The sequence below is a fragment of the Bufo bufo genome, chromosome 3 (genome assembly GCF_905171765.1).
Source record: "Bufo bufo chromosome 3, aBufBuf1.1, whole genome shotgun sequence".
Lineage (NCBI taxonomy): Eukaryota > Metazoa > Chordata > Amphibia > Anura > Bufonidae > Bufo > Bufo bufo.
This window is the reverse complement of record NC_053391.1, coordinates 551,068,844-551,081,622: the sequence shown is the minus strand read 5'-3', so window position 1 is coordinate 551,081,622 and position 12,779 is coordinate 551,068,844. Positions and strand designations below refer to the sequence as shown.

At 42.5% G+C, this 12,779-nt stretch overlaps 1 protein-coding gene across 3 annotated transcripts in view; it reads left to right on the top strand.

The window, feature by feature from the left end:
• Nucleotides 1–12,779, top strand: part of RUBCNL (rubicon like autophagy enhancer) — a 73,726-nt gene that overhangs the window by 51,010 nt on the left and 9,937 nt on the right. For all 3 annotated transcript variants that reach the window (XM_040425449.1, XM_040425448.1, XM_040425447.1), the window contains exons 10-13: nucleotides 1,329–1,471; nucleotides 6,023–6,087; nucleotides 7,079–7,317; nucleotides 11,752–11,813. In XM_040425449.1, coding sequence (XP_040281383.1) covers nucleotides 1,329–1,471; nucleotides 6,023–6,087; nucleotides 7,079–7,317; nucleotides 11,752–11,813 — 509 coding nt within the window. The remainder of the gene's footprint in view (nucleotides 1–1,328; nucleotides 1,472–6,022; nucleotides 6,088–7,078; nucleotides 7,318–11,751; nucleotides 11,814–12,779) is intronic.

Sequence of the window (12,779 nt, the reverse complement as noted above, 5' to 3'; positions counted from 1 at the left end):
CATGAATCGTGGAGCACACCCACGAAGATAACTAAAAGGATATGGTTATTATTGATACTACAAAGTACACAACACAATTGACCCACGTTTAAAGACAATTCAAATCTCTAAATCCCGTAAGAAATGTCTAAGAATAACTTACAGAACACCACCTTATGATATGGAGGATATACCATATAGTGCATAGACAATGTCCAGTGGGCTAAAGTCTAAATAATCATCATAATGTGACGTCCAATGCATTTGAAAGTGTCGGCAACAATGAGGGGATATAAAAGTACACTGGCTTAGTTGCCCATAGCAACTAATCAGATTCTAACTTTTATTTTCAAAAGGAGCTCTGATTAGTTGCTATGGGCAATTAAGCCTATTTTCCTTTACACCAGTTTTGATAAATCTCCCCCAATATATCCAAACCTGTAATACAACAGAAGATGCATCTGTGTGAAGAAATGGGAAAATAACATGATGCCAAAAAGGAAGGAAGTGAAAAAGTCTCACCAAAAATGTGCAGTGGGCCGAGCGTTTCTGCAGCAATACCTACTGTAGTTCACTGGACACTTTCTGCACTTTGTGATTATTTGGTGTGACCTCTGTATCATTGCCTTATCGGGGGTTCGGTGTCCTGTTATTTATTCATAATAGATAGAAATCTTAATAGATTTGAATTGTTTTTCAATGTGGGTCGTCTGTCGTGTATTTTGTGGTATCCATTTGAACCATATAACTTTTTAGTTACCTTCTTTGGTGTGCCCCATTTTTCATAGATACTTTGCTATCTTTCTACATGGTTAGGCTACTTTCACACCTGCGTTCGGGTGTCCGCTCGTGCGCTCCGTTTGAAGGGGCTCACGAGCGGTCCTGAACGCAGCCGTCTGGCCCTAATGCATTCTCAGGGGCTCAGTGAGCGGACACCTGAACGCTGCTTGCAGCGTTCGGGTGTCCGCCTGGCCGTGCGGAGGCGAGCGGATCCGTCCAGACTTATAATGGAAGTCAATGGGGACGGATCCGCTTGAAGATTACACCATTGGGCTCAATCTTCAAGCGGATCCGTTCCCCATTGACTTTCAATGTAAAGTCTGAACGGATCCGTTCAGGCTACTTTCAGACTTAGAAAATTTTCTAAGTTATAATGCAGACGGATCCGTTCTGAACGGATACAAACATCTGCATTATAGGAGCGGATCCGTCTGATGAAACATCAGACGGATCCGCTCCGAACGCTAGTGTGAAAGTAGCCTTACTTTGCACATGGTAAGCACCCTTTCTGGTGCATTGTGGTTTTTGTGGTGCCTGCAGTTTCTCATTACTTCTGTCCTTGCTTCTAGCTGTCCTGTAAAAACGCCATTCCAGAAGAATTTGAATCTAGTGCAAGTCTGGTCGAGGAGATAAAACGGTTCAGAATGAGGGATACCGAAGACTGGTCTCCTCCACGGTTTCAGATTATTAGCGCTGTGCACCTGTACATAAAGTATGTACTCACAGTCCTTCTTATTTAAAGGGATTATCTAAGACTACAACAGACCTACCAGAGTGGCAGACCCACGCTGGTGATAATTACCTTGTCCTCGCCTCTGGGTTTGGGTTCCATTGCTTCACGGCCGGCTTTCTTATCCCTGCTGCACTGAAATCGACATCTTGTTGTTGTAGGAGGGGGGGGGGGGGGGCATGTGAATGCTGCAGGCAATCACTGGGCACAGCGGGGATGCAAGGGGAGCAGGTCCCTGCTGCAGCCAACTATTGTGCCCACCAGTCAACAGGATGTTGATTTCAGCGCAGCAGGGAGAAGAAGAGTCAGCCGTGAAACAATGGAGACCAAACCCAGGGGCAGGGAAAGTATGATCACCACTGCCAGTCGGCCACTCTGTGAGGTCTGGGACATCGACACAATTCTAACATTTTTGGCTCTATACACCACCACAATGCATTTGAAATGAAACGAACAAGATGTGCTTTAACTGTAGACTGTCAGCTTTAATTTGAGGGTATTTACATCCAAATCAGGTGAACGGTGTAGGAATTACAACAGTTTGCATATGTGCCTCCCACTTGTTAAGGGACCAAAAGTAATGGGACAGAATAATAATCATAAATCAAACTTTCACTTTTTAATACTTGGTTGCAAATCCTTTACAGTCAATTACAGCCTGAAGTCTGGAACGCATAGACATCACCAGACGCTGGGTTTCATCCCTGGTGATGCTCTGCCAGGTCTGTACTGCAACTGTCTTCAGTTCCTGCTTGTTCTTGGGGCATTTTCCCTTCAGTTTTGTCTTCAGCAAGTGAAATGCATGCTCAATCGGATTCAGGTCAGGTGATTGACTTGGCCATTGCATAACATTCCACTTCTTTCCCTTAAAAAACTCTTTGGTTGCTTTTGCAGTATGCTTTGGGTCATTGTCCATCTGCACTGTGAAGCGCCGTCCAATGAGTTCTGAAGCATTTGGCTGAATATGAGCAGATAATATTGCCCGAAACACTTCAGAATTCATCCTGCTGCTTTTGTCAGCAGTCACATCATCAATAAATACAAGATAACCAGTTCCATTGGCAGCCATACATGCCCACGCCATGACACTACCACCATCATGCTTCACTGATGAGGTGGTATGCTTAGGATCATGAGCAGTTCCTTTCCTTCTCCATACTCTTCTCTTCCCATCACTCTGGTCCAAGTTGATCTTGGTCTCATCTGTCCATAGGATGTTGGTCCAGAACTGTGAAGGCTTTTTTAGATGTCGTTTGGCAAACTCTAATCTGGCCTTCCTGTTTTTGAGGCTCACAAATGGTTTACATCTTGTGGTGAACCCTGGTGATGTCTTCTCTTAATTGTTGACTTTGACACACATACACCTACCTCCTGGAGAGTGTTCTTGATCTGGCCAACTGTTATTAAGGGTGTTTTTCTTCACCAGAGAAATAATTCTTTGGTCATCCACCACAGTTGTTTTCCGTGGTCTTCCGGGTCTTCCATGTTTTCCGTGGTCTTCCGGGTCTTCCATGCCTAATGTTTTTGCTATCTCTCTGATGGCTTTGTTTTGTGTTTTTTTTCAGCCTAATGATGGCTTGCTTCACTGATAGTGACAGCTCTTTGGATCTCATCTTGAGAGTTGACAGCAACAGATTCCAAATGCAAATAGCACACTTGAAATGAGCTCTGGGCCTTTTATCTACTCATTGTAATTGGGATAATGAGGGAATAACACACACCTGGCCATGGAACAGCTGAGAAGCCAATTGTCCCATTACTTTTGGTCCCTTAACAAGTGGGAGGCACATATGCAAACTGTTGTAACCGTTCACCTGATTTGGATGTAAATACCCTCAAATTAAAGCTGACAGTCTGCAGTTAAAGCACATCTTGTTTGTTTCATTTCAAATCCATTGTGGTGGTGTATAGAGCCAAAAATGTTAGAATTGTGTCGATGTCCCAATATTTATGGACCTGACTGTAGTCTTGGATAATCCCTTAATTCTCCCTTACATTGATAATATAGATATTGTATATCTTAAGGATAAATGGACTTCATTTTAACCCACATTCCTGTTCAATACATTGTTTTTAATTCTTATCAGGTTTCTGATTGTAAAGCTGTCCATAGACCGCACATAAGTGTATCAGTGGGTGCTGCTGCCAGTCTGTCAGTTTAGAGCAACGGTTGGTATTGAGGGAAACCTAGACTGGGCAGGTAAAATTTTCCTCTGTTCAGTCATATTGTTTCCACAAGATAAGTGAGTGAAGGCTTGTTTTTCATAACCGTTGCTCTTCTGATTCATTTTCATGGGTGGCAGGAGGTATATCGGGTTCTTTTCTCTCTACAGACCTTTTTTGTGTAAGGTCCCAGCTGCTGTCTAGCTTTTGGGACTGTCAGTTTATTGCACATGTTGAAAGAAAAACACTACCCGCTGCTCCATTCCAGCTCCCTTCAGCATCTTCTGGCCCCCAGCTTGTAAACCTCCAGAAGGACAAGGACTTGTGCTCCGCTGCAGCCAATGATTGGCCTCAGCGATGACTGATCCCCAATGGGCAATGCCCCGGCAGTATCATGCTGCAAAGACTGTTAACAGATCCCAAAAGCTGGACATTCTCTTCAAAGGGGTTCTCTTTTAACTAACCTGTGGAGAGAAAACACTTTTACTGCCCAACTGGCTGGGGCTCTTCTGGTCATGATGTCCGTTGAAGAGCTTACAGTCAGTCGGTTGGTTTTGTTTTCCAAGTTGGGATCATGGAATTGGGGAGGGGGGGGGGGGGGTTTAAGTACTACTTAAAGACTTTTCTCCCCACAGGCTAGCTGATCAAAGATTTTTCGGTACAGGCCTGGAGAACTTCTTTTAACATTTAGGCTACACACACAATCTTGTTGCATTTCAGATTTAAAGCTGTTGGCCCATCTCATAAATTGGGGCATGTCCCTAGGATATGCCCCAAATGTCTGATAGGTGCGGATTCCAAAGGTAGGACCTGCACCTATCTCTATAATGGAGCCTGCAAAGTGAAGGAGAGCAGTGCGGCCGCCCTCCATTAATTTCTATGAGCGCTGGCTAGGCTATTTCTGTCTGCCCCATAGAAGTGAATGGAGCTGTCGCCTTGCTTGTGCAGTTAGTATCCCATTCGTTTCTTAGGGACTTCAGAAAATAGTTGATTGTGCTGCTCAGCTATTTTCGGGAGTCCCATGGAAATGAATGTATGGCAGCTGCGCATGCCCGGTCCGCTATCCTTCAATTTACGTTCTCCGCACCTATCGGACATTGGGGGCATATCCTAGCATTATGCCCCAATAGATGAGATAGGTCAACCCCTTTTAATAAGTACTTTTGCTTCTAGGGAATAATCCAGTACCCCACAAAGGCTTCATGCTGTGGTACACACAGTGTCTACAGTTTGTAGTATGGAACCATAGGGTCTCCTCATGCTGTTGTACCAGCTTCATGAGCTTACAAGAAGTGAGGAAATGGTTTTGAATTGAAACCATAAAATGGTTGACGTATTTTTTTGTCTACTATATTGTATTGGTAATTCTGAACTTTGCGGGATTACATTTTTTTCTGCCATGCCCTTTGTCCTTATTGAATTTCTGATAGGGGAAGCTTTATGGCATTGTTTTGACATGGGGATCCACAAGTCATAAGCTACATGTAGACATCCTGCAACATTGGCACATTTTTGTCTCTAGTCATGTGAGGTGTTGACTTTTGGCTTGACTCTGGGCATGTTTTCTAAGAAAAGTGAATGCTGAATGAGATAAGATTATATAGAGGAGTGGGTGCCGCAGATGACTGAACTAGTCACTGTGAATGGAGAATGCACAGTACGAAGATGTGTTAGAAATTGTCAGTTTGTGTAATAATGTGGATATTGTCCATGTAGCCGTACGTGATCACAGTAGCTCCTATTAAAGAAAGGATAGCACAACAAACGATGCCGTTTGAGTTAGGGAAGCAGCATAGCTTGCTGTGCCTCACTGTTTCACCGCCCTTTTAGTATCTACTGTACTTGCATCCTCTATCCTGCCGTTCTTCTCCTACATAGTATGACACTATCCAATTAATGCTGCCAGTGCCAAACTGTGCAGTGACCCATCCCAACTGGTAACACTTCTATTGCAGACTGCTGACAATTAATTCATATCGTCTGGTAGGAATAATAGAGGAATAGCACAGCATAGGTATGCTGTAAAATTGTTATTACGTGGGGAATGCAAGACACGTCAGGTCCTCTTAATTAATTATCGCTGCCCAGCATGTTTTTAGTGCCACACTGACATAAAATGTATATATGTGTGTATATATTATAATACATTTTTTCATTTTATCTAAGCAAAGTTTTCTGTATTGCGTTATGGGAGCACTGTGGTATCTTCCCAATTTACAGTTGTAGCTGTTTATGGGCTTTATCGTGCTGCAGTTAATATGAAGCAGCTGTCCATTGGACTCGAGGATAGTTTGGCATTAGGTACTGTTGAAGGTGGTCATATGTTTCATTGATAAGTCAGACATGGCCTTTTTTATTTTGTTTTTTCAGGAGGGATGAAGTCGTAGCATCACAAAACTTTCTATGTGTTGGCTGTGGAACAAAAGTAGAGCTAAGTAAGTACATGAGAATTGTCTGGTTAATGGCTGCTCCTGCCCATACTAAAGTCTAATGGAGATTGGGGTCTTTACAATCTTGTATTTCATTTACTTTGACCAGTTCATAATTCGCAGATGGATGGATAAAACCAAGTTAGCCAGCACCTCCTAACAAAGTGGAGCTCATGGGCAGGTGCACATCTGCGGTCACTGCAATGTAAATGTCGCAGTCCTCTGATAACATGTCCGTTAGGGATGAGCGAATTCGTTTTAATACTGTACAGAGCAGTACCGTGGAACCGAAACAGAGTTCTGTATAAATGTTTTTTTACAGTAAAAATTAAGTCCCGAAGTTATTACACAAAGACTCTCGAGACTTCAAAGTAATAACTTCAGCTCATCGGAGCCAATACATTCTAATACTGTACGGAGCTACCGTACAGTATTAAAACAAAGTTTTATGCGAATCGACTTCGGATGAAGCATCCGAAGTCAGTTCGCTTATCCCTATATACTCAGCCCTACATAGACTGAATGTGCGAGGAACAATTGCTACTGCAGTCGTTCCTCCTTCATTCTCTTCTATTCATTATTGGCAGCACATCCCGGGTTACACAGGGAGATGTGCTGCTGGTAATCGGGCATCTTTCATCGGGATGAATTGGCTTGGTCATCGGCGGCTTGATTACAAATGGTGCAGTCTAATAGGGACCTTAGACCACACTGTTTTACCTGTAGATGTCTTATGTTATGTTCATGTCTGTAAGCTATTAACATGAATTTCATCCCCCAATTTATTATGCTTTGACTCTTGCATAATGGGGCATTGTCTCCGCTGCTTTACTGTGCCTTGTTAACCCCTTGTGCCAATGACCTGAAATGCAACAGTCTAGTATTGAGACCAACAATCATAGGCTAATGAAAGCACTTTTTACTATATATTGTACTATTAGTGCGTTACCTCTGTCTAGTTTATGGAATTTATGTGGGTGGATTATTCTGTGTGCAGGGTACACCAACAGACTGCGGTACTGTGATTACCTGGGGAAGTATTTCTGCGATTGCTGTCACCATTACTCGGAGAGCTCTATTCCAGGCCGCATTCTCTCTAAATGGAACTTCAGTAAATACTATGTCAGCAACTTCTCTAAAAGCGTTCTAGATAAAATATGGGACAGCCACACATTCAATGTGCAGACTGAAAACCCAGCGCTCTACAAGAAAGTGAAGGATCTAAACCGAGTCAAGGTCAGTAACGTTCTTGTATCTTATTTACTGTACATGAGTTACAGATTAGCTTTATGAGGGGAAATTGGCAGTACTTCACATGTAGGGGAATGTGTAATCTGTTAGCTTGTTGTGCAGCTCACTCAGTTATTATTGGATGCACAGTTATGCTGGGACCCCCGCCGATCAGCTGTTTGAGAAGGCACCGACGCTTGCAGTAGCACCTTGGCCATCTCACAGATTTACCTAGGCCAGTGATGACTAACCTTGGCACTCCAGCTGTGGTGAAACTACGACTCCCAGCATGCTCCATTTATTTCTATAGAGTTCTGATAGCAGCCAAGCAAGGGGGGCATCTTGGGAGTTGTAGTTTTACCACAGCTGGAGTGCCAAGGTTAGCCATCACTGGCCCAGGCCATATAATGTCACGTTCATCGGTCACATGGCCTAGGCGCAAGTCAGCTCCATGGAAGTGAATGCGGCTGTGTTGTGATACCAAGCAAAGATCCTATACAATGTACGGTGATGTACTTGGTGAACTGAGAGAAGGCCGTGGCACAACTGTGAGTGCTGGTGCCTTCTTAAGTTGCCTGGTAATGTGGAGGAAGTAAAAAGATTATATTTTATTTATTTGAGATCAGTTTAAAAGAGAATCTTCAGAAAATCTTGGAAGAAGTTAACACTTACATTGAATTTAAAATTTACTGCACAAATTAGTAACTGACCTGTGAAATTTTTAGATTTGGCCAGCGGTAATGGTAAGTAAAGCTGCATTTACATGAGCCAATAATCGTCCAGATTATCTGGAACGACTGTTCCCAACAATTTGCCCGTGTAAGCATTGGGTGATCCTGTCGTTCATGAAGGCGCCACCGATGATGGTTTCTGGGCAGCAGATCACGTGGTCTAAACAGCGATCTGCTGCTCAAACTATGAATCTGTGTGAGGACGAGGGATCGCAATGTAAATGCAGCTGTCTCTTACTGAACGAGCAGCCGACTGTCGGGAATCGGCTGCAGAATCGTCCCATGTAAATCCAGCATAAATCTAAGTTGATATAATATCTAGTACATATCATAAATCAATAGCCAGGACAGTTGTACACTCTAGTTTTCACCTACCCAGATGGTTACTCAGTCTACCAGTGACTGAACTATAGAGGCCTCAAGAGAAACTGCACTTTACAAACAACATTTGAACAGAAAAAAACTGTAGTATTAACAAGATAATTCCTGGAAAGACAATATCCAGAGGATTTAGGAGAGTTAAATAGTACATCTTTCTTTGAGGGAGCTAATTAAAAAAAATATATACATCAAAGAGAGAACAACACAGCAAAGATTATATTACCATATAATAGACAGTATAAAAAGGTAAAACAAACATTGGTCAGGGTGACCTTATCTAAGCAACCAACAAATGTATATATACCAAGGCAGTCAATTTAGGTCTCTTAAAGAAGAGAATAGCAGAGCACACATACAAGATTAAGATAGGATATGACACTTTATCTCAACACATCAAACAACATCCTGATAGTAATCTGTCAGGACTTACCTTTGTAACTTTAAAGAACGTCAATAGAGATAGGAGAGGAGGGAACCACATTGCCCAGATCTCACAAGCCAAGTCAAGGCAAATATTTCACTTCAGTATGCTCACACCTGGTGGATTAAATGCAGATTTGGAAATTTAGGGGCTCTGATGTGGGCTGACCCCCGTGGGACATCCGAAGTCAGGCTGTGTTACCAGTAGGGATCAGCGAACTTCAAGTTTTAAAGTCGGGTATATGCTGAATTGCGTTATGGATTCCGTTACCATGAACCATAACAGAATTCCATGACGGAATACATAACGGAATGCCTCTCCTGCAAAACAGAAACCGGACGGATCCATTATGCTGGCCATAGACTTTTTATGACGGAATGCCTCTAAAGGCCTTCCGTAATGGAATTGCGTTATGGTCCCTGTAACAGAATCCATAACGCAATTCAGCATATACCCGAATGATAGGTCAATGTATATCTGTATAGATATTATGAAATGCACTTGCCCATAGAAACCACTCACAAATTACTGTTTTAAATGAAATATATATATATATAATAAAATTAGATAATAAAAAAATAGTTTTCTGCATTATCTTAGATGCCACTGAATGTCCATGGTTAATATAACAGTTTTTCCTTCAGTTATTTTTTTTACCCATATGATGTCCAGTCCAGGTTTTAGCAATTGCTGCATGTAATAGCAGCGGTCTCCTCCGTTACGCCATCGCTCTTCCCTATACTGAATCATTGTTTGCCAGCAGCAGATCGTGATTAGACACCACGATCTGCCGCCTACAAACGATCATTTTTAAACATTTCAAAAGGTTTGGATTGCCCGATGAACGAGCATTTGCTCGTTCATCGGCAATCTGCTGCAATATTATACTGCAGGATGATCACAAACAAGCGTTACTACGAACACTCGTTAGCGATCATCAATTGGCAGGTGTAATACACCCCTAAAGATTAGTATGAGGCTTCCAGTGGTAGGGCCCACACAGATCGAAAAGTTATCCCCTATCCACAGGACTTGTAACAACTGGAATACCCCTTTAACATCACTGTCCCTACACTATATTAACCCCTCAGTGACCAACCATATGCCTTTTTACAACAGTCACTAAGGGGCTTTAGGCTGGGCCGCAGCTTTTTCGCGGTGGTCGGCTCTAAGCGCTGCACGGGTCCCCGGCTCTCACACGAGAGCCGCGCTCCTGCTCTAACAGCACGGACCAGCAGGAGTGCTGATCCGGGCTGTTTAACGCTTTACATGCCACGGGCAATGGTGCTCAATGTTGACAGAGGTAGCGGATTCCATTTGTCTCTCATCGGCACCCCGCAAATGTGATCGCAGGGTGCCGATATGTGTAAAGGCTATGGATAGTGTATTGTATTTTAAAATCAATCAGAATGTTGTCTGTTATAGTCCCCTTGTGGGGACTAATTTATCCTCTACGGTGAACGCCGTAAAAAACAAACAAAAAAAAACTGAATTGATAATTTATACTTTGCCACTGAAAAACCATAATAACAAGCGATCAAAAAGCGTTATTTAGTCCAAAATTATACCGATGAAAACTACAAGTTGTCCCGCAAAAATCAAGCTCTCGCACAACTCCATAGAAAGAAAAATAAAAAAGTTATGGGTCTTGGGAAGCGGCTAAAAAGATTTCATTCCATTTATAGAAAGGGGTTTTATTGAACAAGAGTGGTAAAACAGAAAAATGTATTTGGTATCGCTGTAATTGTACTGACCCAGAGAATAAATGTTATTTATACCAAAAAATGAACGCCATAAAATTTATAACATAAAAACTCGGTGGCCATATTGCTGTTTTTTCCCATGTCCCTCCCAGAAAGAGTTAATAAAAGTTAATCAGAAAGTTATGTGTACCCCAAAACGGCGCCATTAAAAACTACAACTTGTCCCGCAAAAAACAAGCCCTCGTAAAGCTATAAAGACAGAAAAATAAAAAAGTTATAGCTCTTGGAACGTGACGATAAAAAAAGGAAGAAAAACACTCTGTCAGTAAGGCCCAAAACAGGCTGGTTACTAAGGGGTTAAAAATAAACTGAAACAACAATTACACTTAAAAAAAATGTTAGTACATAAAACAGTTTTTGACTGTTCTGCCTCTGTGGGAAAACGTTTTGTGGTACTGTGGTTGTGGTTTATGAAACATGTCACAAATGCCCCCTAAAAGAAGAGGATGCTGTGTGGTATAACACAACTGTGCAGGTTGTGAAAACCCATAGTAACCTGATATTGGGGACCTTATAGGACACGTATAACCCTTATGCTGCCGTCTGTGAGAGCTCATTGCAGCAGTCTGTCATTTGTGTTTTAACATGAAGCAGTTTCTGAGAATTTAGGATTGAAACTTTGTGTGCAGCAAGCACTGCCAGAGAGGAGTCCGATGATATGCTTCACCTGCTGCGGCCGCCCGCCCCCACCCAGAGGGTGATCACTGACTTTTCCTAAGCACAGCAGGGAGGGCAGGGACAGTGTGCATATCATCGGACCCATCTGTCAGCGCTAGTCACACACTGTACAGTTTCAGTGTTAAGTTTTCCAAAACTGCTGTTTGTTAAACACAAGTGACGGATCGCTGAAATCAGCAGGTGTGTCGCTACACTGTGCTGCCATCACAGAGAGCAGCATAAAGGAGCTGACGGGTTCCCTTTAACTAATGGTGCAAAAATCCTATTCTGAAAATAAAAAGTAACATACGCACCAGTGTGAATAATGCATCGTGCAGTAACGGCTCACCGCTTGCTCTACTGTAAGTAATATTACATGATTGTACACCAGTGTGACGGCTGGCAGTGGCACGTAACTATGTCCTCTGCAGAACGTAAATGGTTATAGACTTTGTAATATATATACATTATATATATTTTATTTTAGGAAGTGCAGGAACAGCTTATTCACATCAGGAAGCTGGTGACAACTTGTCGTTTTGCTGAGAGGTAAGTTTTAGATTTGTAATCTGAAGAGTCATATGGAAAACCAGTACTTGTAAGTTCAGTGTATGTGTTGAAGGGTGGGTTTCTGACTGCTGGGACCCCATTGATCATGAGTACTTGGGTCAGGCGAAGCTTTATGCGTGGAGCGACATGTAGCAAATGTCTACTTCCGATCCTTTCGTTCTTTAATGGATTGCCAGAGGTAGCCAAGCAATCTACTCTATCTCTAGCAGCAATTGATGTACGTAAAGGGTGTGGAGGCACCCTATTAGATGCCCAGTTGCTAGTTTATTCATACATTTCCAGAAGGAATAACACAGGAACAGGGAAATACATATTAGGGTTTTTTGGGTATTAGGGTAATTTGGCCCAATTTATCAAATGCCGCAGGATGTTTTGATGCATTTGTTGCATTTTTAAAGGGGTTGTCCAGTTTAAACAGGTAAGTACTTGTCTGACAGATCCCACTCTGGTTCTCCCAGCTGGGCTAAATTTACCTGGCTGCAGTGCTGATGTGATATCAACAACACATGACCACTGCAGCCAATCACTGGTTGGGTGCACCCTTGAGGTCAGTGGCTGCAGCATTCTTGTGTTTTCAACTTTACATCACTGCTGCAGCCGGATAAATAGAGACTGGACAAGAAAATCGGTGGAGCAGTGCAGGATCTGTTCGGTAAGTACTTGCCTGTTCTTTCAGACAAATCCTGGGCGTTTTCCCCTAGAGAAATCTAACACTTCTGTCCACTTTCTATATTACCAGACATTTATTTTTCGACTTTTCTTCATAAATCTGCCTTATATCAGGCACACTTCCATCCTCTCATCCACCTTTCAAAACTGTAAGCAGATAAAGTCTCAACATCCTTTTTTTGAGACTTTTGTAAACCAGAATTCTGGAGCTCAGGGCTTTCAGAAATCTCCCCATTGCTCTAAGAAAAGTGTTTTAGAATTATTTCATGGGGAATA